Source organism: Kwoniella newhampshirensis, chromosome 2, assembly GCF_039105145.1.
Source record: "Kwoniella newhampshirensis strain CBS 13917 chromosome 2, whole genome shotgun sequence".
NCBI lineage: Eukaryota > Fungi > Basidiomycota > Tremellomycetes > Tremellales > Cryptococcaceae > Kwoniella > Kwoniella newhampshirensis.
In genome coordinates, this window is record NC_089956.1 from 208,769 (window position 1) to 229,137 (window position 20,369).

Consider the following 20,369-nt stretch of genomic DNA (forward strand, 5'->3'; position numbering starts at 1 on the left):
TCCGGTTAACGCTGAAACGCGCATGGCTCCCTTCGCGTCTCACTTTCGCGACAATATATTACACCATCATGTTTCTGTGCCAGACTGGACATTTCAGTCATGCAAGCATAATATATCTCCCTTCGGAAACGGGATGAGATGCGTTCAAGGATAGCAATCACAAATCTGTGCGCAGGCGGAAGGTCATATGCATATAGCTAGCTACGTTTTTCTCCCCGTTTCTGCCACTCTGTTCTTGGCCTGTATACAAGAAATCTTCGCATTTGTCTACTTCTTCGGACTGACGCTCCTCATACTGACACTTCTACTCCTGCTTCGGCTCCTCGAGTCAACGCTCATGCTCCTGCTCCTACTCCTGCTAGGTGTATATCTCTTCTTCCTAGGAGGAGGGGATCTGCTCCTGCTCCTACTTCGACTTGAGTACGACGAATAACTCCTACTCCTGCTTCTGGAAAGACTCCTCCTTCCACCTCGAACATATTCCGGACTAGGTCTACGAGGTGCACCTCTTTCCCCTGGTCTTCTGACTGGAAGTGGGCTTCTGTCCCTTCTTGGTCCAGGTCCAGATCCGTATCCGCCGCCTCGACCACCGCCATATCCACCTCCACCACCTCTAGGTCCACCATATCCACCTCGAGGTCCACCACCATATCCTCCACCTCCACCTCGACCGCCTCCTCCTCCTGGAATGTAGGTATCTCGTCCTCCTCGATATCCACCGCCGCCGCCGCCTCGAGGAGGAGGTGACCGGGAACGAGATAACGATCGACGTCGATAAGATCCTCTTCGACCAACAGGTGAGGGTGAACGAGAATAGGTTGGTGATCTTCGACGACGATAAGCAGGCGATCGCGAGCGAGAACGAGAACGAGAGATGGAACGTGGTCGACGACGAGCGGGCGATTGAGGTTGGGGAGGGGGCAAAGGGTGTTCAGAGATCTGGATAACATTCCAATTTCGTGAGCTGTTAATACATTGAATGTTGAGTGAGTGGAAAGACAAGCGCACCTGGACGTCCAAGAAGGAGCCATCGAGCTGACCCCCATTCATGTGCTTGACTGCTTTTTCAGCCTCGGATGGTCGTTCGAACTCGATTGCTGCTTTGCCTCGGTTTAGACCGGCTATAGACACAAGGGACACACGTCAGCGATCGTCATTCATGGAGTGCTTCATCATCCCAAGACGGCATCTCAAATAAGCAGGGAACAGCATGATCGTTCCCCTTCAGGCTTCTCTTCACATCAAACCCAGACGGTATGACATTGCTCGAAGAAAACTAGAAACACACTCACAGACTTTGAACAAAGGTAAATCCAGCCCTGTAATCCTCCCATATTCACCAAAGATCTCCTCCAAATGACCTTTCAAGACGTTCTTCGATAAACCGGAAACCACAATCACCCTCAATCCACCGTCAGGTCGAGAAGAGGCATGACCGTTTGTGGACTTGAGAGGAGAACGAGAGCGGGAAGGTGTAGGCGAACGTGAACGGGATATGGGTCTTCGGACAGGAGATGGTGATCGACTGAGCGATTTAGGAGATCGTGATCTGCCTCTGTCAGACATCTTGGCGATGTATGGTTGTAACTCTGAGTGGATGAGGTGGACGAGTCGAGATAGGTCGTAAGGAAAGGAAAGCGAACAAAGTGGAAAGTGAATGAACTTGTAAACGTCACGGTCCTCTGCGAATGCCACACGGCGGAATTTACGGAGATACAACAATGGCGCATCGCGTCTTCTTATTCTCCTACTATCGAGAATCACGACCTGTCTGTGGGAGCCAACAATCGCAGCCAGACTCGACCGCTTCGTCGCCTGCAACCAGCATGAATACGCTCAAACATCCGGGTGATAACACTGCATCCCACTGTACTAATACTGCTACCCTTATTACCCCATCCACTTTTTTCGATATTATTCCCTTTAAGCGTTGAAAGTGAAAGAAGCGCCCTGACAGTATCACAACATCAGCTTGAGCAGTACTGCATAAGGGAGCGTAGTTGATACTTACGACCTTGTGCGCAGCTTGACCGGCAGTAGCTGTAGCGGTGAATCGTCAGCACATTGTCTATCTTGATACAAACCACCATCACTCAGGTAACTCACGCTCGTTGAGTCGGGTAGAGTCAATGGCCAAACCGAAAGAGGCCTTGACACCAGGTCGGAGAGCCTGGGTGTAACCGAGGCAGAGAACACCAGCGTTGTTGATCTTGGCCTTGACGAAAGCAGCGTTGTCCTGGGTTTGATTGCCATTAGGCATTGTTCCCGTTCAATGCGTTACCCCAGCACTCACAAGGTAGGTCTTGGCGCCAACCTCAAGGCTTACACCACCAGTGGTGGACTTGGTGTCGTAAACAGCCTTGGCACCGGCCTCGACGTCCTTAGAGACCTTGTGGTAGTAAGAGGCGGCGAAGGTGGAGAGGTTTCCGAGACCGTGAAGGGTGATGGCGTACTCGGGGGCGGAGAAGCCAACAGCACCGGCGTATCGGGTAATAGCACCGGAGAGGACGTCGTAAGAGGCCTCGGCACCAACGAGGAAACCGTCCCGGCCGACAACGGTGTCAGCAGTGAAGGTGGGGCCCTATAGATCGCGGAGATGGTGCAGCGAAAACCGACAGGTGAATCCATGTGTTTGACGGAGACGAGAATAGGTGGGAAAAGAACCATTATATGCCCCGTCAGTGTGCGTTCCCGAATGCAGCCAAAGAGCAGCATCAGATCACAACTCACCTTGAAAAGGTCGACGGTGGCTCGAGTGTGCAAGCTAGGCTGCTTGTAGATAGCAGTCAAGATAGCAGACTTGGAAGCCTTGGCGGGGTTGAGAGTGGTGGCGAGGTCGAGCTTGAGACCCTTGGCGATCTGGTTCTCGAGCTCAAGCTGAGTTCGGAGGAGGTTGGTGGTGGTCCAGCCCTAAAAAGAGGATAAGGGTAATGGATCAGCTCAAAGGCACGTTCGTTATTGGATGCGCGGAGACTCTGGGCGACATTGGCACCTTCGGAGACGCCAGTGTACGATCTGATCAAGGTGGAACGGGCAGTCCTTGAGCATGCCTATATCCTCTGGTATATCCCAGATTCCCGAGCGCACCCGAGCCAACACCAACAGATCATACCAACTCACCTGGGTGAAGATCAAGCCGTTCTTGAAGTCGACGTACTTGCCCTCGATGTCACCGGAGATGGCGTTGGTCTTGTCATCCTTGATACCGGCGACCTTGAAGGCGACGTTGGAAGGAGTGAGGGTCTTGACCTCGAGGGAGGTACCTTGGATGGGGTAGTCCTTGAGGAGGAGGTCGGAGGAGGACTTGCCGAGGTCCTATTGGTGGGGAAGGGTTAGCACATAACAGCATTGAGAGCGGCGACGCTGATAGCGAGCGAGGCTGGTGCTTTCGTGATCGACAGTCAGACGATGACACGAAAGGGAGTATGACACGTGAGGATGGCAGATGTCGAATGTGGAGGAGCAGGTGGAAGGAAAAGGCAGACGGACCTTCCAAGAGGGGGGAACAGCTTGAGACATTGTGACTGGAAAGGTGGACTATCTGTCAGTCACTCGTGTCCCCATCGGAGATAGACCTGCGAACCGCTCACATGAAAGTAGTCACGTGTGGGTGAACGTGAAGGGTTTGGAGAGATGAACAGATGTGAGCAAGAAAGAGATGTGTGCTGAGATGGATGGAATGAAATTGGGAAGGGGAAGGTCCCTCTTGTCTCGATATGTGCTAGCGAATGGAAGAATACACATCACGACCTCGGCACTCACCTCAAACTACCACCCCTCCGTCATCCTGCGCAATACCGGTTATTCCCGGTGGCATCACTACGGAGATTGGTGGATGTGGCACTTTGTTGCTTCGACAAGCCAGACACGTGACTGGTTTGTGATGCATGGTGGGTGAATAGAGGTGACTTCTCGTTTCACATCGATTGGTTTTACGCAGTCATCATGATTCTACCTGATCGCGACTTGACAATGACCTTTGTATCATAGACAACAACGAACGACCCCCCTCCATTCCATCGCTGAAGGACGACCTCTTCCTCCACGCTCGTGTAAAAATCACTCAAGATCCGTGGCAGTGTCCGAGAAGCCGTTGGTGAAATGAACCCAAATCGTAAAGGTAAAAGCGCCTGGCGAACGCATGAACCGCACATAAATACTGGCGGTCGCGGCGAGGGCGATGGGATCAACACAGACTCAGAGGCGGAAGGTAGTGGAAGTGCTCGAGGCTGGTCAGATGCGGGATGGTATGTCACAGCTGCAAACGTAGATCAATTGACAGCTTGACAATAGAGCTGACATTCGTGCCGCGGCAATGTGAAGGAACCAGTCGCCCGGTGATACCCACGCTCGACCATCTCTGTCCTCAAGCGATGATCAACCACTTCCCATTGCCCTCCCAGTCAATAACGCCAATGAATCCTATGATCCATCAGTATCAGCTGCTCATCGCAGAGCATCGACGCTCAACCGAATGTCACCTTCAATCCATACCGTCGGGTCTACCGCAGATTTGGATTCGCTAAACCCTATTTCCTCCTCCAACCCTCATGGCACAAAACTCAACATGGGCCGGTACCCCTCTCCTTCTAATTCTTCAACCGGGTTAGCTTCTCCTTTGCAGACAGGATATACTCAAGCTGGACCCTCACATGTACCCAGCGGTCCTGGAGGAGATTCCCCGACCTACAACGGCGGTAATAATGCTTATTCCCGGTCCAGACGGAAATCGGTTTCGCAGAACGAACATGACTCAGACGAGGAAGATGGCTATCTGGGTGGGGCGAACGGTTCTGCATCCTCGCTTTTGAGCGCCAAAGGGAAATTGAAGAAACGGAACAGGGGTAGTTCGTTCTCGTATCTACCCTTCCATCGCCGTAGCAGGAGAGGTTCGTCCACAGGCTGGCCTCTACGATGGCTACTCGGTAGTGGAGGCAAGAGATCGTCAGCAGCTCGACGATGGGGTCTTCCTCTTCTTGTGCTTCTGGGTATGGTGTATGGGTTCGTTTTGTGGAGACGGAAATATGAGATCCAGGTTGAATTCTCGGTGTTCTCTCGCCAGTGGATCCGAACGGAAATCGATCAGATCGAACCTCTTCGCGGATGTTTCACTTCTCCTCTCCTCTCACCAGAATACAACCTCACAAAACATAATGCACCCAAACGACATCTACTCTCTGCCGGCATATCGCTTAAGAGGGGCATGTCGTGCTACGATTTCTCCTCCACCATCCAACCCATACCTGGCGTATCTCTCGAACCAGTAACCTATCACACGTATTGGCGATCCGATCTCATACCCTTTGGCGAGCGACAGCAAGCGACCTTTTTATCATTCTTGGCCACTCAGCCACTCACACATTCGAAACTGATCTTATGGACCAATGGAGCGGACATTGTCTCCTCGAACCCATACGTCAAACCATATCTCAACAAATGGGGAGAATACATCCAAGTGAAACAGGTGGAAATGGACGAGTGGACAAAGGGGACAGAGTTGCAAGGTGTCATAGGCAGCTTGGGCAGTGCTCAGGGAGGGTTGTTCGATGAACGAGCTTGGGTGGATGGCGATGCCGTCAGACTGTTGGTGTTGTGGCGTTTTGGAGGGATATGGATGGATATGGACCAGGTCTTGACGAGAGATCTCCATCCGTTGACGGAGACGGAGTGGGTAACGCAGTGGGATTGCTATGGTGAGTAAATGGTTTTTCAAATCAGTCAAATTCGAGTGTGTGCCATACCAGCCGCCGTGTTCGTTGATATCGTTTGCTCGCTCGTCCACTCATGTTCTCCATGTTTGCCATCATACGCCGTGTCACTTCGCCGTCGGTTGCCTCGCTGCTGATGGCGCTGACTCTCTGCTTTCCTGGCAGACAAACCCTACTTCACACTCAACGGTGCCCTGATGCACTTCACCAAACACTCCCCCTACCTGTGCGAAGCGTTCCACATCATGGCGACATCACCATTACCCAAACCCAACACGTTCACATGGGGTTCCCACTTGTACTCGAAGCTTCATCGAAGCCTGATCGCCTCACACATCAAGCCTTTCAGCGTCCTACCATGGTGTTTCACCGATCCTCGTAACTGCAGATTAGACAACCGATTCCCTGACCCGTTCTCGCCTGATCCTCCAGACTTTGCGGGTAAAGGTTGGGAGTGGGGAGGGAGGGAATATCTAGAAGAGAAAGTAGGCAATGTTTGGGCGGTACATCTTCACAATCAGTGGAACAAGAGGTTTCCCCCGGGCGGATGGATAGAAAGGCTGTTGGATGGATATAGAGGGCAACTGGATGTTCTGGAGAGGTATGCGCGACAAAGGGGTCTGGTACAGCAGGATGGGGAGATCAAGTTGGCTAAGCGGGGAATGACTACGCTCTCTAATGGAGGTGACGATGAAGTATTGGTAGAAGGACAGGCGGAAGATCAGATCTCGGTAGGGTAGAATAGGAGGGTGTTGTTGCACAAACTCTATTCCGCGATCGGCGAAGAGGAAGTATGTTGTACGATCGACACGTTCAACATCGCGAACATAGACACAGCACAGCATAACATAGCATAGCATAGCATATATCATTGATGATTGTCTGGAGCATAGTATCTTAACTCCGATTGTCTTCAAAACCGTCCCTCAAAATGAGAAAGTCCCGACTCATGAAGCGAAACGAGGATGACATGGTCGTGCGATGATGATATGCTATCCATTCTAAACCCATCTAAAAGACAACTCTACCAAATCCATCATTCCGTCTCCTCGTCATTGATATCATACGCACCTTTTCCTCAACATCATCATCTTATCATCGATTGCGTTCTTCCTTCCTCTTAAATCCGACACCGACCCCTGCGTGCCTAAGGAAGCTTGTCTCGAACCAAGAAATCGTCATGTGCATAAGTCGCGTAATCTGGTCTCGCAAGGCAGTTGAGGGCGACTTTAACGTCTGTCTGGATATCTTGGACGAGGGCATCTGCAAAGGTGATCATCAGCATCAGTGTGAAACCCAAGAGAATAGGAATAAGCAAGTAGATAGAGTGACAACGATCGAACGTTGAGTAATGGACCGAGATTGGTGGAGGAAGGCCAGATACCTGGACCTACCTTTCGACACGTAGTCGAGTTCGGGTCTGATGTAGCCTAGAACAAGGACGGACATGTGGTGGCCGTAGAAATCGGCTTTGAAAGGGTGCATGATGTGGACCTCCTGCAGGGGTGAGATGAGCTATCAGCGAACGATCTACTACGCAGTCGACGTCGCGTCTCTGCCTCCGTTCAGGGATGCGGATTGTTTGCTTCATCGAGCCCATCACCGCGATCATTTCGACCGTTGCAAAGACGAAGCATGCGATCCATGTTCAGAGCATCTTTTCACGTACCGCTGTGATCTTCTCATTCTTGAAATACGGGTTCCACCCGACACTCATGACCATCGGCCAAACCTTCTCATCCTCCTTACTCCATCTCTGAGCATGTTGTTCGGGTGGATAAGGCGCCGTGATAGTCGGCAACGATTCGAGTGCATCTTCCGCTAGCTTATCCGCCTCAGCCTCCGTCACTGCGTGGGGCACGTGTGGTGCAGTCGGCGGAGCGAGGGTCGAGCCTGATCCGGAGTCTGGAGGAGGACTGGTGGGTCGAGAGGTCGACGGTGATGGATGGGCTGTCGGGAGAGGGGTGGAGAACGAAGGATGGATTCGGGCGAATCCGTAGTATATCCCGGTCATTTGGAGATCGTTGAGCGGTGCGAGTGAAACGTCGGGCAGATTGGCTGCAGGCGGGTGGACGACCGGCGATGATCGGTACGACGAGTTGTAGACCGCACGACGACAAGTACATTCCGTCACCGATGAGATGTCCGAGGATGGGATCGATTCGATAACGGTTTACGAGTGGGATCGTTGAAGATGGACCAGTGAACAGAGTACGCGGAGAGATAAGAGACAGACATCAGTTGACTATCCCATCATTTTCGCGTCGGCCCATCACCACGCCTCCGACACTCACCCGTCGGGATCCCCAGAAACCTAGCACCTCTCCCGAACCCTTTCGTAACGCTGCCCTCGAGGAACAAAGGATACGGTTTCTCAGGAGAATCAGGTCCAACGATCTGAGGTCGATTGGATCGCGAGACCGGTGCCATGGGCGCTGCAGGCGGTGGGACAGGGCTGGGTGAGGTGCTCATGTTGTTCGACTGTTTCACTGCTCGCTGTTGCTCTGAGTAATTTCTCGAAGCAGACAAATGAGGTCAAAGACAGAGAAGAGATGCCATGTAGGAATGTTCGAGTCCAAACAGTGAAATGACCAAGCTGACGTCGATACCGACGGCCGAGGCCAATATGCAGACGTGCACACTGGCGGTCATCTCCGCAATCACTCAATCGATCAATAATCAATCAATCAATCATTTTATCAGTCGGTCGATCAGAGATCATTGAAATTCCCTACAGGTCCAGCGATACCCGTCAACTGCTACTGATACTGACTCGATAGATGGTCAAGCTACTGAGGAATATGAGAGCCCCTGCGATCGTCTCGGTCATGCGTCTGGCTGTTCCAAGACGGCTCCACTCGTCCACACCGACTAGCACACCTCTTACCCTCCACTCCATTTCCCCTCTCATCAGACCGCAGCTCACGTCCGCCTCGTCGACGCCATCTTCATCTTCAACTTCGTCCGCGTCCTCAACCTCCGGCTGTCATATCAGTCGTAGCTCGAATACAATCTCAGAAGATTCTGGCGTTCTGAAAGAGACAGACTTCCTCCTCTGGCCAGATTTCTTCACTCCGCTAGAATGTCGTGTCTTGTCAGAAATGGCACTGTGGAAACTGGATAGAGTGGACAGTAAGCGTAAGCGGCGACGCAGAGGTTCGATTGGAGCACAGGCGTATGCCAGTGACAGGGAAGAAAAGACCAACGATGGGAGCATGGAAGGATTGCAGAGTCTGTTCAGCGGGGAATATGGATTTGAAGAGGTGTGTGTCTGTTTTAATTTCCTCGACTATCCTGTTCTCGCGGACTTATTCTCCTGGTCGTTCGCTCGTCAATCAACATCCAAAAGAATCTTTTTAGAGACATACTGACTCAATATCGTATCTCGTCCACAGGGCCACTACGATTCTGTGATTCATCACTACCGGGAAACTCTCCTGTCTTCCCTCCCACCTACCTCTCCACCATCACTATCTCCCCTTCTCACCCGTCTGTACTCCCTGCTTCCCGAGCTTCCTCCAACCCACGACATACCACCTCCGGGCACTTCCACCCATTTGCTACATCTTGCGCCGGAAGGTGAGATTCTGGGCCATGTGGACAATCTGGAAGCCTCGGGGAGTGTGATTTGCGGGATATCGTTGGGTGCTGAGAGAACTCTGCGTCTTGTGAAGAAGGGAGAACGGGAGGGGAGAGCAGGATGGGACGTACGATTACCGAGCGGCTCGGTGTATCTGCAAAGGTGAGTGGCACGGAGTGCGGTCGTTGTGATCCATCGACGTCGATATAACGAAAATGGGGACTGATTCGCTTCGCGATCTCTTTGCAGAGACTCGGTGAGATACGGGTACGAGCATTCTATCTTGCATAATGAACATGAAGGGTCGGTATGGGATGGAGAGAGATTGAGTCCAGGGCATAGGATCAGTATAATGATAAGAGTGAGTTGAGTCCTCTACCGGCGAAGTCGACTTGGATGCCGATCGTTTCAGGCTCGACACTGACACAAGCTACGCCGTCGACAGGATGCTCCCAGTCAACCTGCAAAACTGCAATAGAGATATTTATCACTGCAAACCATACCACTCATTGCCAAGTGTCACACTTAATACATATCTGTTATAAAACCTCACAATGGATCAAACGTCGTTTCCAACCTTTCGCTTCTTCTGATCCATTGTTGCCATATACAGAAGCTATAGCTTATACGTCCCAAACTTCATCGCCTCGGTCTGCTCATCTTACAAGCCCTTGCTCAATACCCCTATTCTCCTCTCGGCGATCAAATGACTGCATGTTTTGAATTCTCTGCAATCTCTCGAACGTAGTATACCGTGCTGGCGGCCGCGAGGAGACAGACGGTTGCTGGTATCGGTGTACGAGTTCGAATAGCTCGGCTGTGAGGTTGAATGCGGTCAGACAAGAGTCTTGCGTTATGTCAGGTGGAGGATTTAGGGCGATCAGGAGAGAGGATTAATATGTTGTGACTTCCGTCGGGCATTGGAAGGAAAGGAAGAGGTCAAGGAATTTTCGGACCCACCGTAATGTCGGCACGACGAGGACTGCAGAGCTCGCTATGTGATGAAGGAGACGTCAGCAAGGTTCATCTATCATGGCACTGATCACGCTCCTCCCAAGAGGGAATGCACCAGGACACTGGAACAAACAGACGGGGGTGGCTTGGACTATGCAGTGGATGACAAGATCCGAATTCGACCGGATGACGACAACATTCGTCAATACACAACCACTTACCAGCAGCTCCTTCATATCCGTACTCCATCCCATCCCTGATTCTCATCGAGCTCAACGCCATGACGCTCCCGACACCAAATGACGCGATGAGCGATGGGAACGAGTTGAATCGGGTGTAAGCGAATATCCCAGCGACAAGGGACGCGCCGGAGAGCTGTGAGGGGAGGCGTAAGCGAGAACCACAGTAACTGCGTGGGCATATTTTCTTCTCGGTGGTGGTGACGGTCGGTGGGAAGAGGTCATGGTGTGGTGGCGGATGCTGGGGAGGAAGGACATACACCTGCGATTGGTTTGTGAGACTGGGTGGGTTGGAGAGTCAGCATGTATCTTGCCATTCGGGAAACGACCACTGACCATGTTTGCTTGAGGTTGAGATCTGAGTGATGGATCGCAAAAGAGTTTGGACAGCGGAGAAGGTTGTGACGATCGATCAGTTCTGTTATGAGGTTGTGGTTGGAGATGACCTAGAAACAAGGAAACGACCAGTGAAAGCACCGGCAAACGTCACCCCGTCACGAGGTGAGAGGGGCACCGTGCACTCGGTTTCGGACCGGACCGGCTATAACGGGATATCTGTGGCACCCCACATTACCGGTAGCAGTGCCTGGATCAAGGATTGCTCAATTGCACAAGTCCGCCGGCCGAGTGGTGATTTGGTCGATACATTGTCGTTACATTGTCACTCTGTCAGGAGCAGTGTAGTGTAAATAGCCCTAGGGAGAGCTTGTCAGACTGTGATGACACGAGTAAGATTGCTCTCAATCGTGAGGATGGCTAGTGTACCAGAGTGGTTCAGGTGAGATCGCACTTTGGAAACCAGATCTGCTCCTCGTTCATTCACTCTCCACTCGACAGGTCCCATCAGTTGGGAACGCAGTGACGATAAAGTGGCGCGTATCTTACAGCTCTTGGCCGGTAAAACGACTATGCGAAGAGCTGATTTTGAATGTGCTCACATCTGATCGGTGTGGGCTGCGAGGAGGCAATGCATGGATGTCCTTGAGATCGTATGTATATATATATATATATTATCATATACAATATATACCGTCGTGAACTTCTTTGTTCGCTTCTCATCTGGTAGATGAGATCACTTCTCTCCTCACCCTGATCAAACTACAACTAGCACAAAGAGGGCGACTATGACTAGACTCCTTGACCTCACCTACCTCTTCGTGATGGTTCTGCCGATGGTCTTAGGTCGACCTTTATTCCAACCGAGAGATCTGGGCTATTCAATCAATCTAGAGCCCGAAGGTGAGTGCTGATGCCATTGTCGACACACTCTGATTCCTGAAGCATGAAGAGAGACTGATCCTGCTTGGTTCGCCGATCACAATACAGTACATGTTGAGCCTGACGGGAGCATAATTGAGGTCATTGACCAGGTGCCTTCACCTACTAGTACGTCTTCCTTCCCAACATTCATCTGAACCCAGGACTGTACCAATATCATCGCCTATCATATTCATCTTGTCTAACGCCGTGGGTGACAAGCAGGAGCACAAGAACAAGCCATGATTCATGTACCGGTGGATATAAGAGCCTACGAAGTTCCAAGGCGGGAACTGACGAGTGGTAGAACCATATTTTTTCGCTTCTCACTCACGAAGTGACAGGGATACTGACGTCGCGCATCTAGATGAGCGACATTTATCGGCTATGAGCTCAATACGGTCTTTCATGCTGAAGAGCAAGACGCCCCAAATGCACGATCTATGATGATGAATATGTATGCTGAAGAAGTGGTAACGATTTAGATGAAAGTTTACAGCCTGTGATTCGTCAGGAGGAGGAGAAAGGTAAAGTCAAGGGAGATGACGTCTCCGACTGGATGTTGTGACATGAGATCTCGTGATGATGCCATATGATCCAGTTCTCTAGATAGAATAGATTGCACAGTGTATGCATATATGTATGTATGGACCGTCTCGATTATGATCTAGCTCCTATACGGTGCTCTGGGCGAATCTTAGTTTCTCAGTTGGAAGGTGAACACAGAGCGGAGCGAGATGATTCTCCCCCTTTCGATACGATGCCAGATACTTGAGAGAAAAGAGCTGAATTCGCCCAAGTGACGTGGCTGCGAAGCGAAACGATCAACGGGAAGACAGCCTTCGAATGAGAAGCTCCATTACGGTCGTGAGGCGCTGGAGACAGATTTGCACGTGCACGTGTTTTGGCGGTGTCAAAAACACGTTCTGTTTACCTCGAGCTTTTTCCTTGTCATTGACCATACAATGTCCATGGTTCTTATCGGTTCTGTCTTGATCTGCCAGCTGATTCAGGCATCAAGCCTATCAGGAGCTCGGATGGGAGTACGGAGTGTATATCTTGCAATGTTTGTGGGAACGAAATGCAGTCAAGTACAGAGTTTAAGCGGACTTGTCTACAACGATCCGGACACATAGTCTCTTATACTACGTTGAGAGGCAGGACACATCTCTCACAGTTGAGAGGGGCTGTGACTGCCAACAATGAACCGTCCATGAATCCTGGAAGTCGACACTGAACCCACAGCGAGACTGTTGTCATGTAGGTGTACAGCTTGGCGCTCGTTCGGCACGAGCGATCCGACCACGGAGTTCAGCAGACTCAATGCCTCGCCGATAATGACATGCATCCTCTCAATAGCTATCTGATACCGTACAAACACGATGCGCTGAGTGATAGGTCCACAGATGCATTACTATCCGTTCAATCACTGCACGTCTCAACTCGCTTCTCGTGAGAAGTGCCACAAAACAGGCCTAGGATCCGGAGATGGTCTGTACCATGTTTCCCTCCACCAAAATCAATCAACCATCATTCGATTTCACATTCCTCATCATTTCGCATTTGTTGTCTTCCGTGCTCCTCCCACCTTCCTTAACTCACAAGATGGCACAACAAACACAGCCATTGAAGATGTGAGTCCCTCCTATTCTCTCAGTCCGCTGCATTCGATGTCCCTTGATTTTGACTTTGAGTATGACGACTGACTCTTCCGTCTCATCTCGTCCACCTCTCCCCCGACCCACCCCGTGACATACCATTTTCACCTTCCCCTTCCTCTTAGCCTCGCAATAGGCTCCCCCCTATCTGCGCTATCGATCTTCATCGACAAGATCTCAGCAATCAACTCGAAACATGGCCCATTTGATGCGTGTGTAGTTGTTGGTGATCTCTTCGCAGAAGGAAGTAATGGTACTGAAGTCGCCGGACTGAATTGTCAGCTATAATCATTTGTCCTTCCAGGCCGAGGGGAGAAGAGGAATGCAGCTGACTAGAAAATTTGAAAACAGTCCCTGTGCCAACTTACTTCACTGTGGGTAGATACGCCTTGCCGGAAGACGTGATCAGCAAGATCGAGAAGACAGGAGGAGAGGTCGCAAACAATCTTGTCTTCCTTGGTGAGCTGAAGCATCGCCCTTTTTGCTGCAAGCTAGCCAGCTGATGCAAACTCGTAGGCAAGTCTGCTGTTCTCACCACAGCTCAGGGCTTGAGAATTGCCTATGTTGGTGGGACTTACAGCGAGGAAGCATACGAGTCTGCGGGAGTGAGTGATTTGACAGATGTCTGTTTGGGCCTCGCTAAGTCTCAACAACAGGATTCCTATGCTCCCCAAATCACTCGTGAATCGGTCGACTCCATCATCAACAACCCCCTCTTCTCTCCACCAGCAACAGCAGACTCTTTCACTTCGGCCAGAAACTCTGCATCTGCTCTGCCTCCCGCATTTCAAGGTGTCGACCTCCTCCTTTTCTCGTCTCCTCCACCTCATCTTTCAACCCTCTCACCCTCTTTCCCTACCTCAGGAGTGGCGCTAGACTCCTCAGCAGCGCCTTTGGAGGAGGTTGTGAAGAAGACTAGACCCCGATATCTCCTTTGGGGCGATGGGGAAGGGTTTTGGGAGAGGGAGCCATGGGGATGGACAGGAGCAAATGGTAAAGAAGAGCGATGGACAAGGGCTGTCAAGCTTGGAGCGCTGGGCGGGGAAGCTCCTACGGGAGCAAAGAAGGCAAGAGTGAGTTCTCACGCCGTCAGTCGACATGAATTCTATAATTGTGAGCTGACCGTTAGTTTTCCCACACGTCCAGTGGTTTTATGCCTTCACCCTTCAACCTCAGACAAACTCGTCTCCTTTGCCTGTCCGACCTGCAAACACCACACCCAATCCGTTTGTCATGCCTTCGAGCGTGAGCGGGCCATTCAATGGCAAGAAGCGAGCGGCACTCGACGATCAGAACTTTCTTTTCGGTGGGCAGACGGCCAAGAAGGGACGCGTTGGTGAGCTACTCTTCGCCTTCACATGCTGGATCCTGGCTCATACATAATCTCTTTTGCAGAAAGTGGCGCACCACCAGACAGTTACGTCTGCAAGATCTGTGCTCAGCCTGGAGTGAGTTGCTCTACACAAGATACACGACGACTCTTGCTGATGAGAACCTCAAGCATTGGATACAAGACTGCCCTCAGAAATCTGGAAAGGACACGAGAGACAATACTAAACCCCCTCCTGGATATGTCTGTAAGATATGCCAATCGGTGAGCTATTCCGTGGTACATGAAACACCCCGTATCATACTGAACCTCTTCTTCGGCCAGTCCGACCACTTCATTCGCGAATGCCCAGTCAAGGACGAAAAGCCGAGAGGACCAAAACCCCCTCCTCAAGGCTACGTCTGTCGAGCTTGTGGTATGGAGAACGCACACTACATCAGAGAATGTCCCGTGGTTGTTGAGCGAGAAGAGGAGAAGAGCAAGCGCAAGGAGCTGGGACCTGCAGAGTGTGAGTTTGAGGTGATCATCTCTCGGAAGTGGATCGAATATCTAAACTTGAATTCAGGTTGGTTCTGCTTGAGTAACCCCAAGGTGACCAAACACCTCATTGTCGCTATCGGATCTGAGACCTATGTGACTCTGCCCAAAGGTCAACTGATCCCTACTTCCGCCAAACACGTCGCTCAAGGAGGATCAAAGCCCCTTGTGCCCGGTGGCGGCCACGTCCTGGTGAGCCTTTGAGTCAGTCCGGCGTCCTCATCACAGCTAACAAGTCAATCATTGTATACCCTTTTCAGATCATTCCCATCGCCCACCATCCGACTTTGCTATCTATACCCGCGGAAGACGCTATGTCTATCATTTCTGAGCTAGAAGGCTTCAAATCCTCCTTGCGAGCATGCTATGCATCATACGGCGCCGTGCCGGTCACATTCGAGGTTGGGCGTCTCGCTGGACGAGGAGGGCACGCACATGTCCAGATCGTGCCCATTTCCAAAGAACTCGCCGAGAAGGTGGAAGAATCATTCCGACGGGCCGGCGAGAAGCAAAATATCGACTGGGAGGCAGAGCCAGAGAGGGCGTTGGCGAGAGTCGGACCAACCGGTAATTACTTCAAGGTGGAATGTCCGGACGGAAAGAAGATGGTTCATCTTTTGAAGGGCAACTTTGACCTTCAATTCGGAAGGTGAGTTACTTGTCACGGTGACTTTCGATGAGCGGTGCTGAGAGATGTCCTTTGCGTAGAATGGTCATTGGAAGTCTGCTCGGACTGCATCATCGTATTGACTGGAAGGAGTGCGCGCAGAGTGAGGCAGAGGACAAAGAGGACGCGGTGAAGTTCAAGAAGGCATTTGCTCCGTTCCACTCGTAAGCAGGGGAGGTGTAGTGAGGAACGCGGTGGTAGTATGTCAACAAGGGACGAATAGGAGGTTGTCAACGTACACCTTATATCAGACACAGCGGTAAACATCAGCCCTTTCATGGCAGACAGACATGCATGCACCGTGCATACTGCCTTTATGGCTATGCACATGATCACATGCACACCGAGTCGTACGTCGGCGCCACTTGTGTAGGCCAGGCAAAGCCAGTGTGTACCTTGCCGACGGGCAGCAATGCGAATGAGACAAAAGTGATTGTGTCCGTCTGTTTCCGACTGTACTCGTAGTGTTTTCAGAGTAGAGGTCCAAGCGCGTGGGTTTTGTTTTCGTGTCATGCATCAGTCCCCCGAAACGAAGCGCGATTGATCACTGCTGTAGGTTGATTTCTTTCTTTCGTCCTAGATTGCCTCGACATCCCACGTCTCATCACCTCTGCATCGACACATCATCACACCAGCATTCATTTTGATCCTCCACAGTGAACAGCTCTCCGAGCCCGAAAATGCTCTCACCAATAATAATGGAACGTAGAGGTTCACAACACGCTTCGTCTACATCCACTTCGGGTTCACTCTATGGAACACCTACCAAATCCACTTCCACTTCAGGGGTAGACCGAAGAGGTCACGGTCGTGCCAAGTCATTAGGATCTGCTTCTGTCTCGTTCTCACTCGGAGGAGGAGGGATATTGGGTAGTCCTAAACCGTCTTTGGGAATAGGCAATGGAGCACTGAGTCCTGCAACAGGAGGAGGAGGAGGAGGAGGAGGAGGAGGAGTTGGTAGTGCTGGAGGAATAGGAGGAGGTGCGGTGGAATATGAGTGGGCGGATATACAAGCTAGGTGTGTTGCTCCTTTGCCCTCTGCTGGGCTGGGGAAGAGGGGAGAGAAGCTGATCTGATTGAGTGTTGGGGATCTTTCAGGACGTTCTGTAAATGGTGGGTTGCGTTCAACTCCCTCATATATTATATCTTGTCTCCATCCCATTCTACCGCCTGTATTTGACTCACTTTCGGTCGTCAACATGATCGATGAGACTGAGAAAGAACCTGCCAGTTGCTGATGCTTCTTATCCACTCACAGGCTGAATAAGCAGCTTGAGAGTCAAGGGCTGGAACCGATGACGGATCTCGTACTAGACTTCTCGAATGGTGTCAAGCTGATACAAGTGAGTCATGTCTTCATGCTGATGACTCCCCCAACCTCGCTTCCCCTTTACATGGCGCTGGACCACTTTTACTTCAGATTAAGATGCCGTCAACGTAACTCTGTGCTGACAAGTTCTCCTCGTTGCCTAGCTACTGGTTAGTCCGCTGCCAGTCGCTGATTGTGCCGACAAAGTAGCTGACAGGACGTCGTGAGTATAGGAGATCATGTCAGAAGAATCGTTAGGACGCTACGTCAAGAAACCAACAATGAGAGTACAGAAAGCAGAGGTCAGCTAATCGTGCACTCTGAGAGTAGGAATGTAGCTGACCAGACCTTTCCCTTCACAGAATGCAGCCAAAGCACTCAATTTCATCAGAGATAAAGGGATCAAGTTGACAAATATCGGGCCGGAAGATATTGTTGATGGGAATCTGAAGCTCATCCTGGGGATGGTATGTCGTCGATCAATGCTTTGATCGAGGAACACTTCGACATAATGTGGCTGATCATGACTCATCGCAGATATGGACTCTCATTCTGAGGTTTACAATAGCTACTATCACGTATGTCGGTAGCGCAGTCTGTGCCAGAAGACAGTGCTGACTCCACCTATTGGTACAGGGAAGAAGGTCTATCTGCCAAAGACGGATTGTTGTTATGGTGTCAGCGGAAGACCGCACCATATAGCCCAGAGGTGGACGTCCAGAACTTCAAGAAGAGTTTTGCGGACGGCTTGGCCTTGTGAGCCATGCCCTTCTGTCTCTGTCCAAGTGCTCTTTCAAGCTAACGAATCTGATTGAATTATTTTGGCTCAGATGCGCGTTGATCCATCGACATCGTCCCGAGCTGCTCGACTATCATGCCCTGAATAAGGACGACAAGCGAGCCAATACAGAGCTAGCCTTCAAGGTCGCAGAGGAGAAACTGGGTATACCTGTGAGTTGACAATTTTCGCTAAGCTCGAGAGCTAACCACAGCTGGCCGGCAGCGTCTGCTTGAAGTCGAGGATCTTTGCGACGTAGAGGTACCGGACGAGAGATCGGTTATGACCTATGTAGCAGAGTTCTTCCACAAGTTTTCGAGCGAAGGTGAGTCCAAATCGCTAAACGCGCAGCTGACATATTGTAGATAAAGCAGAAACAGGGGCCAGAAGAGTTGAAAAGTTTGCGGAGCTCATGCAGGGTCTTTGGTGCGCTGGCGCTGCATCTTCTAGCGCATATGCTTAGCTGATACTCCCTTCACTCCAGGACAAACAAGAACGACTTCGAGCGACGGCTGTCTCTCCTGATTGAGGCGCTGGAAACCACACGGCGCTCTTGGTCAACAGCTCCACAACCTACGACATATCCTGACGCCATCGCCCATCTAAACCGATTCAATGATTACAAGAAAACGAGTAAAAGAGGATGGGTTAAAGAACGTCAAGAACTCGCAGCGCTGTATAGCAATATCCAGACTAAGGTCAAAACGTATGCGCTGCGTCCTTGGGAGCCTCGAGATGGCTTGCGACTCGAGGTGAGTCACCATGATGATGGACTGAGCTGATACCAGTAGGACTTGGAAGGACATTGGGCTGAATTTCTCGTCAATGAGACAGCTAGAAGTAGAGCGATCAATGCAAGGATCAGAGAGTGAGTAGCAGTCGACGAGAAAGGTGGCTGATTCGGGCAGTATCAAAGAGGCCTTGAGGAAGAACTTTGCTCGGGCGGCGGAAAACTTTGTGATGAGATTACAGCAGATCGAGCAGGCTATCGGGGCTTTACGCGGTCCTCTCCCCGTGAGTCCACAGTACTAGATCCGTATCATTGGCAGCGTACTGAAACTGCATATATGGCATCGTAGGAGCAAAAACAAACCTTGTCAACGTTATCAGATACCATTCCATCCTTACGAAATGTGCTCAACACGGAGATCGCAGCCGTCAACGACAGCTGTTCAGAAGCCAAAGTTGAGGAGAATGATTATACGGTCTTGACGTTTGATGATCTGGAATATGAGCTGGAACTAGCAGAAGGGGGCGTCAAGAAGAAGATCGCGTTTGTGGATAATCAGGTTAGTCAGGTTCGCTAAAAGAGCATGTAGTCTGCTTTCGTAGCGTACGATCGTCGGCTAACGAGTCTGAGGCCCATAGATGGTCTCAGTCAAGCACACCAATGTCACTCCCGCCAAGCTGGAGGAGTTCGAAGCCACGTTCAAGCATTTCGCATGGGAAGAGACGAATGTGAGTACAGCTGAGGTTTTGTTCTGCAGATCCGCAGATGACATCAGCTGACGTCACAACGTAGACGCTTGGGGTATGGGAGATGCACTCCGCTCTGGCGAGTTTGGGTATCGTATATGCGGTAAGTTTTCATACATGACGTGGTAGGATTAGGCTGGACTGACAGGGCTATGTGTAGGAGGAAGAAATTGGAGCGATTTTCACTGAATTGGAGAGCAAGTTTGGGGCGGTGACATATGAAGCATGGCTGGATCTCCTGGTGAGTTCTTCTCGACGAGGGTACATATAGCCGAGTCATTTACAGGACAACATTATCCCAGGTCGACTTGACGAAGGACGATGCCTCATCGCCTGAGCAATTGAGAGAAGCGTTCAGGGGTGTAGCCGGGGACAAGGTGAGCTCGCCTATGAGTGGATGATCTGTAGATGATGCTGACCCGCGAGTAGCCATACATCACCGACCTGGACTTCGAGTATGCGCAGCTGTCTAAGGAGACGGTACGATTCTTGGAAGAAAGCATGCCGGCGGAGACCGATCCCGCGCCTGCAGAGGAAGGACAAGAGCGTCCTCTGTCAGGAACACAGAGGGCTTTTGACTGTGAGTGCCGTGTCCTCAGTCGAGGAGGATAGTGAGGGATAAGTGCTGATGATGCTTACCACCCCGTAGATCACCTGTTCCTCCAAGACTCCTTTGCGTCTTGAAGGGCGCGCTGCTCCCAAGCCATGTAACGACCTTGTGTACGAAGCAGTAGTAGATTGTCACGATTATATGATTAGTTCATGTGCATGATGTGTTCCTATGTCTCGTTGATTTCCATCATGCATCAAGATGACTCATGTTTGTATGGTTACTCATGTTTGTATTCTACGGGATCTGCAGTGAGACAGCGGTAG

General features: G+C 51.0%; 9 protein-coding genes across 9 annotated transcripts; 5 read left to right on the plus strand and 4 right to left on the minus strand.

Annotated features, from left to right (window-relative positions):
* Positions 1-267: 267 nt before the first annotated feature.
* On the minus strand, positions 268-1,566 carry IAR55_000781 (uncharacterized protein; the record flags this gene model as incomplete). The annotated part of the gene is made up of 3 exons (XM_066943914.1): positions 268-939; positions 1,009-1,121; positions 1,293-1,566. 3 exons carry the CDS (start codon positions 1,564-1,566, stop codon positions 268-270), a joined length of 1,059 nt encoding a protein of 352 aa, XP_066805115.1.
* A 357-nt stretch (positions 1,567-1,923) lies between these two features.
* On the minus strand, positions 1,924-3,519 carry IAR55_000782 (uncharacterized protein; the record flags this gene model as incomplete). The annotated part of the gene is made up of 7 exons (XM_066943915.1): positions 1,924-1,950; positions 2,012-2,040; positions 2,107-2,236; positions 2,294-2,581; positions 2,731-2,910; positions 3,121-3,315; positions 3,490-3,519. 7 exons carry the CDS (start codon positions 3,517-3,519, stop codon positions 1,924-1,926), a joined length of 879 nt encoding a protein of 292 aa, XP_066805116.1.
* A 582-nt stretch (positions 3,520-4,101) lies between these two features.
* Positions 4,102-6,448, plus strand: IAR55_000783 (uncharacterized protein; the record flags this gene model as incomplete). Its single annotated transcript, XM_066943916.1, has 3 exons — positions 4,102-4,247; positions 4,324-5,693; positions 5,874-6,448. 3 exons carry the CDS (start codon positions 4,102-4,104, stop codon positions 6,446-6,448), a joined length of 2,091 nt encoding a protein of 696 aa, XP_066805117.1.
* A 407-nt stretch (positions 6,449-6,855) lies between these two features.
* On the minus strand, positions 6,856-8,180 carry IAR55_000784 (uncharacterized protein; the record flags this gene model as incomplete). Its single annotated transcript, XM_066943917.1, has 4 exons — positions 6,856-6,971; positions 7,103-7,205; positions 7,378-7,766; positions 8,003-8,180. 4 exons carry the CDS (start codon positions 8,178-8,180, stop codon positions 6,856-6,858), a joined length of 786 nt encoding a protein of 261 aa, XP_066805118.1.
* A 329-nt stretch (positions 8,181-8,509) lies between these two features.
* IAR55_000785 (uncharacterized protein) lies at positions 8,510-9,766 on the plus strand (the record flags this gene model as incomplete). Its single annotated transcript, XM_066943918.1, has 4 exons — positions 8,510-8,971; positions 9,104-9,450; positions 9,538-9,649; positions 9,734-9,766. The coding sequence occupies 4 exons, from the start codon at positions 8,510-8,512 to the stop codon at positions 9,764-9,766; spliced, it is 954 nt and encodes a 317-aa protein (XP_066805119.1).
* Positions 9,767-9,990: 224 nt separating this feature from the next.
* IAR55_000786 (uncharacterized protein) lies at positions 9,991-10,820 on the minus strand (the record flags this gene model as incomplete). Its single annotated transcript, XM_066943919.1, has 5 exons — positions 9,991-10,105; positions 10,249-10,282; positions 10,464-10,617; positions 10,742-10,762; positions 10,818-10,820. The coding sequence occupies 5 exons, from the start codon at positions 10,818-10,820 to the stop codon at positions 9,991-9,993; spliced, it is 327 nt and encodes a 108-aa protein (XP_066805120.1).
* Positions 10,821-11,605: 785 nt separating this feature from the next.
* IAR55_000787 (uncharacterized protein) lies at positions 11,606-12,079 on the plus strand (the record flags this gene model as incomplete). Its single annotated transcript, XM_066943920.1, has 2 exons — positions 11,606-11,720; positions 11,964-12,079. 2 exons carry the CDS (start codon positions 11,606-11,608, stop codon positions 12,077-12,079), a joined length of 231 nt encoding a protein of 76 aa, XP_066805121.1.
* Positions 12,080-13,343: 1,264 nt separating this feature from the next.
* Positions 13,344-16,098, plus strand: IAR55_000788 (uncharacterized protein; the record flags this gene model as incomplete). The annotated part of the gene is made up of 12 exons (XM_066943921.1): positions 13,344-13,372; positions 13,522-13,673; positions 13,748-13,855; positions 13,913-14,001; positions 14,053-14,469; positions 14,543-14,732; positions 14,792-14,844; positions 14,898-14,990; positions 15,051-15,234; positions 15,292-15,455; positions 15,524-15,912; positions 15,972-16,098. 12 exons carry the CDS (start codon positions 13,344-13,346, stop codon positions 16,096-16,098), a joined length of 1,995 nt encoding a protein of 664 aa, XP_066805122.1.
* Positions 16,099-16,610: 512 nt separating this feature from the next.
* IAR55_000789 (uncharacterized protein) lies at positions 16,611-20,177 on the plus strand (the record flags this gene model as incomplete). Its single annotated transcript, XM_066943922.1, has 20 exons — positions 16,611-16,948; positions 17,029-17,043; positions 17,189-17,273; positions 17,473-17,541; positions 17,602-17,706; positions 17,777-17,817; positions 17,876-17,995; positions 18,070-18,190; positions 18,243-18,342; positions 18,392-18,443; positions 18,502-18,769; positions 18,852-18,885; positions 18,934-19,031; positions 19,097-19,306; positions 19,386-19,475; positions 19,540-19,596; positions 19,654-19,734; positions 19,796-19,870; positions 19,923-20,073; positions 20,143-20,177. The coding sequence occupies 20 exons, from the start codon at positions 16,611-16,613 to the stop codon at positions 20,175-20,177; spliced, it is 2,145 nt and encodes a 714-aa protein (XP_066805123.1).
* Positions 20,178-20,369: the final 192 nt, after the last annotated feature.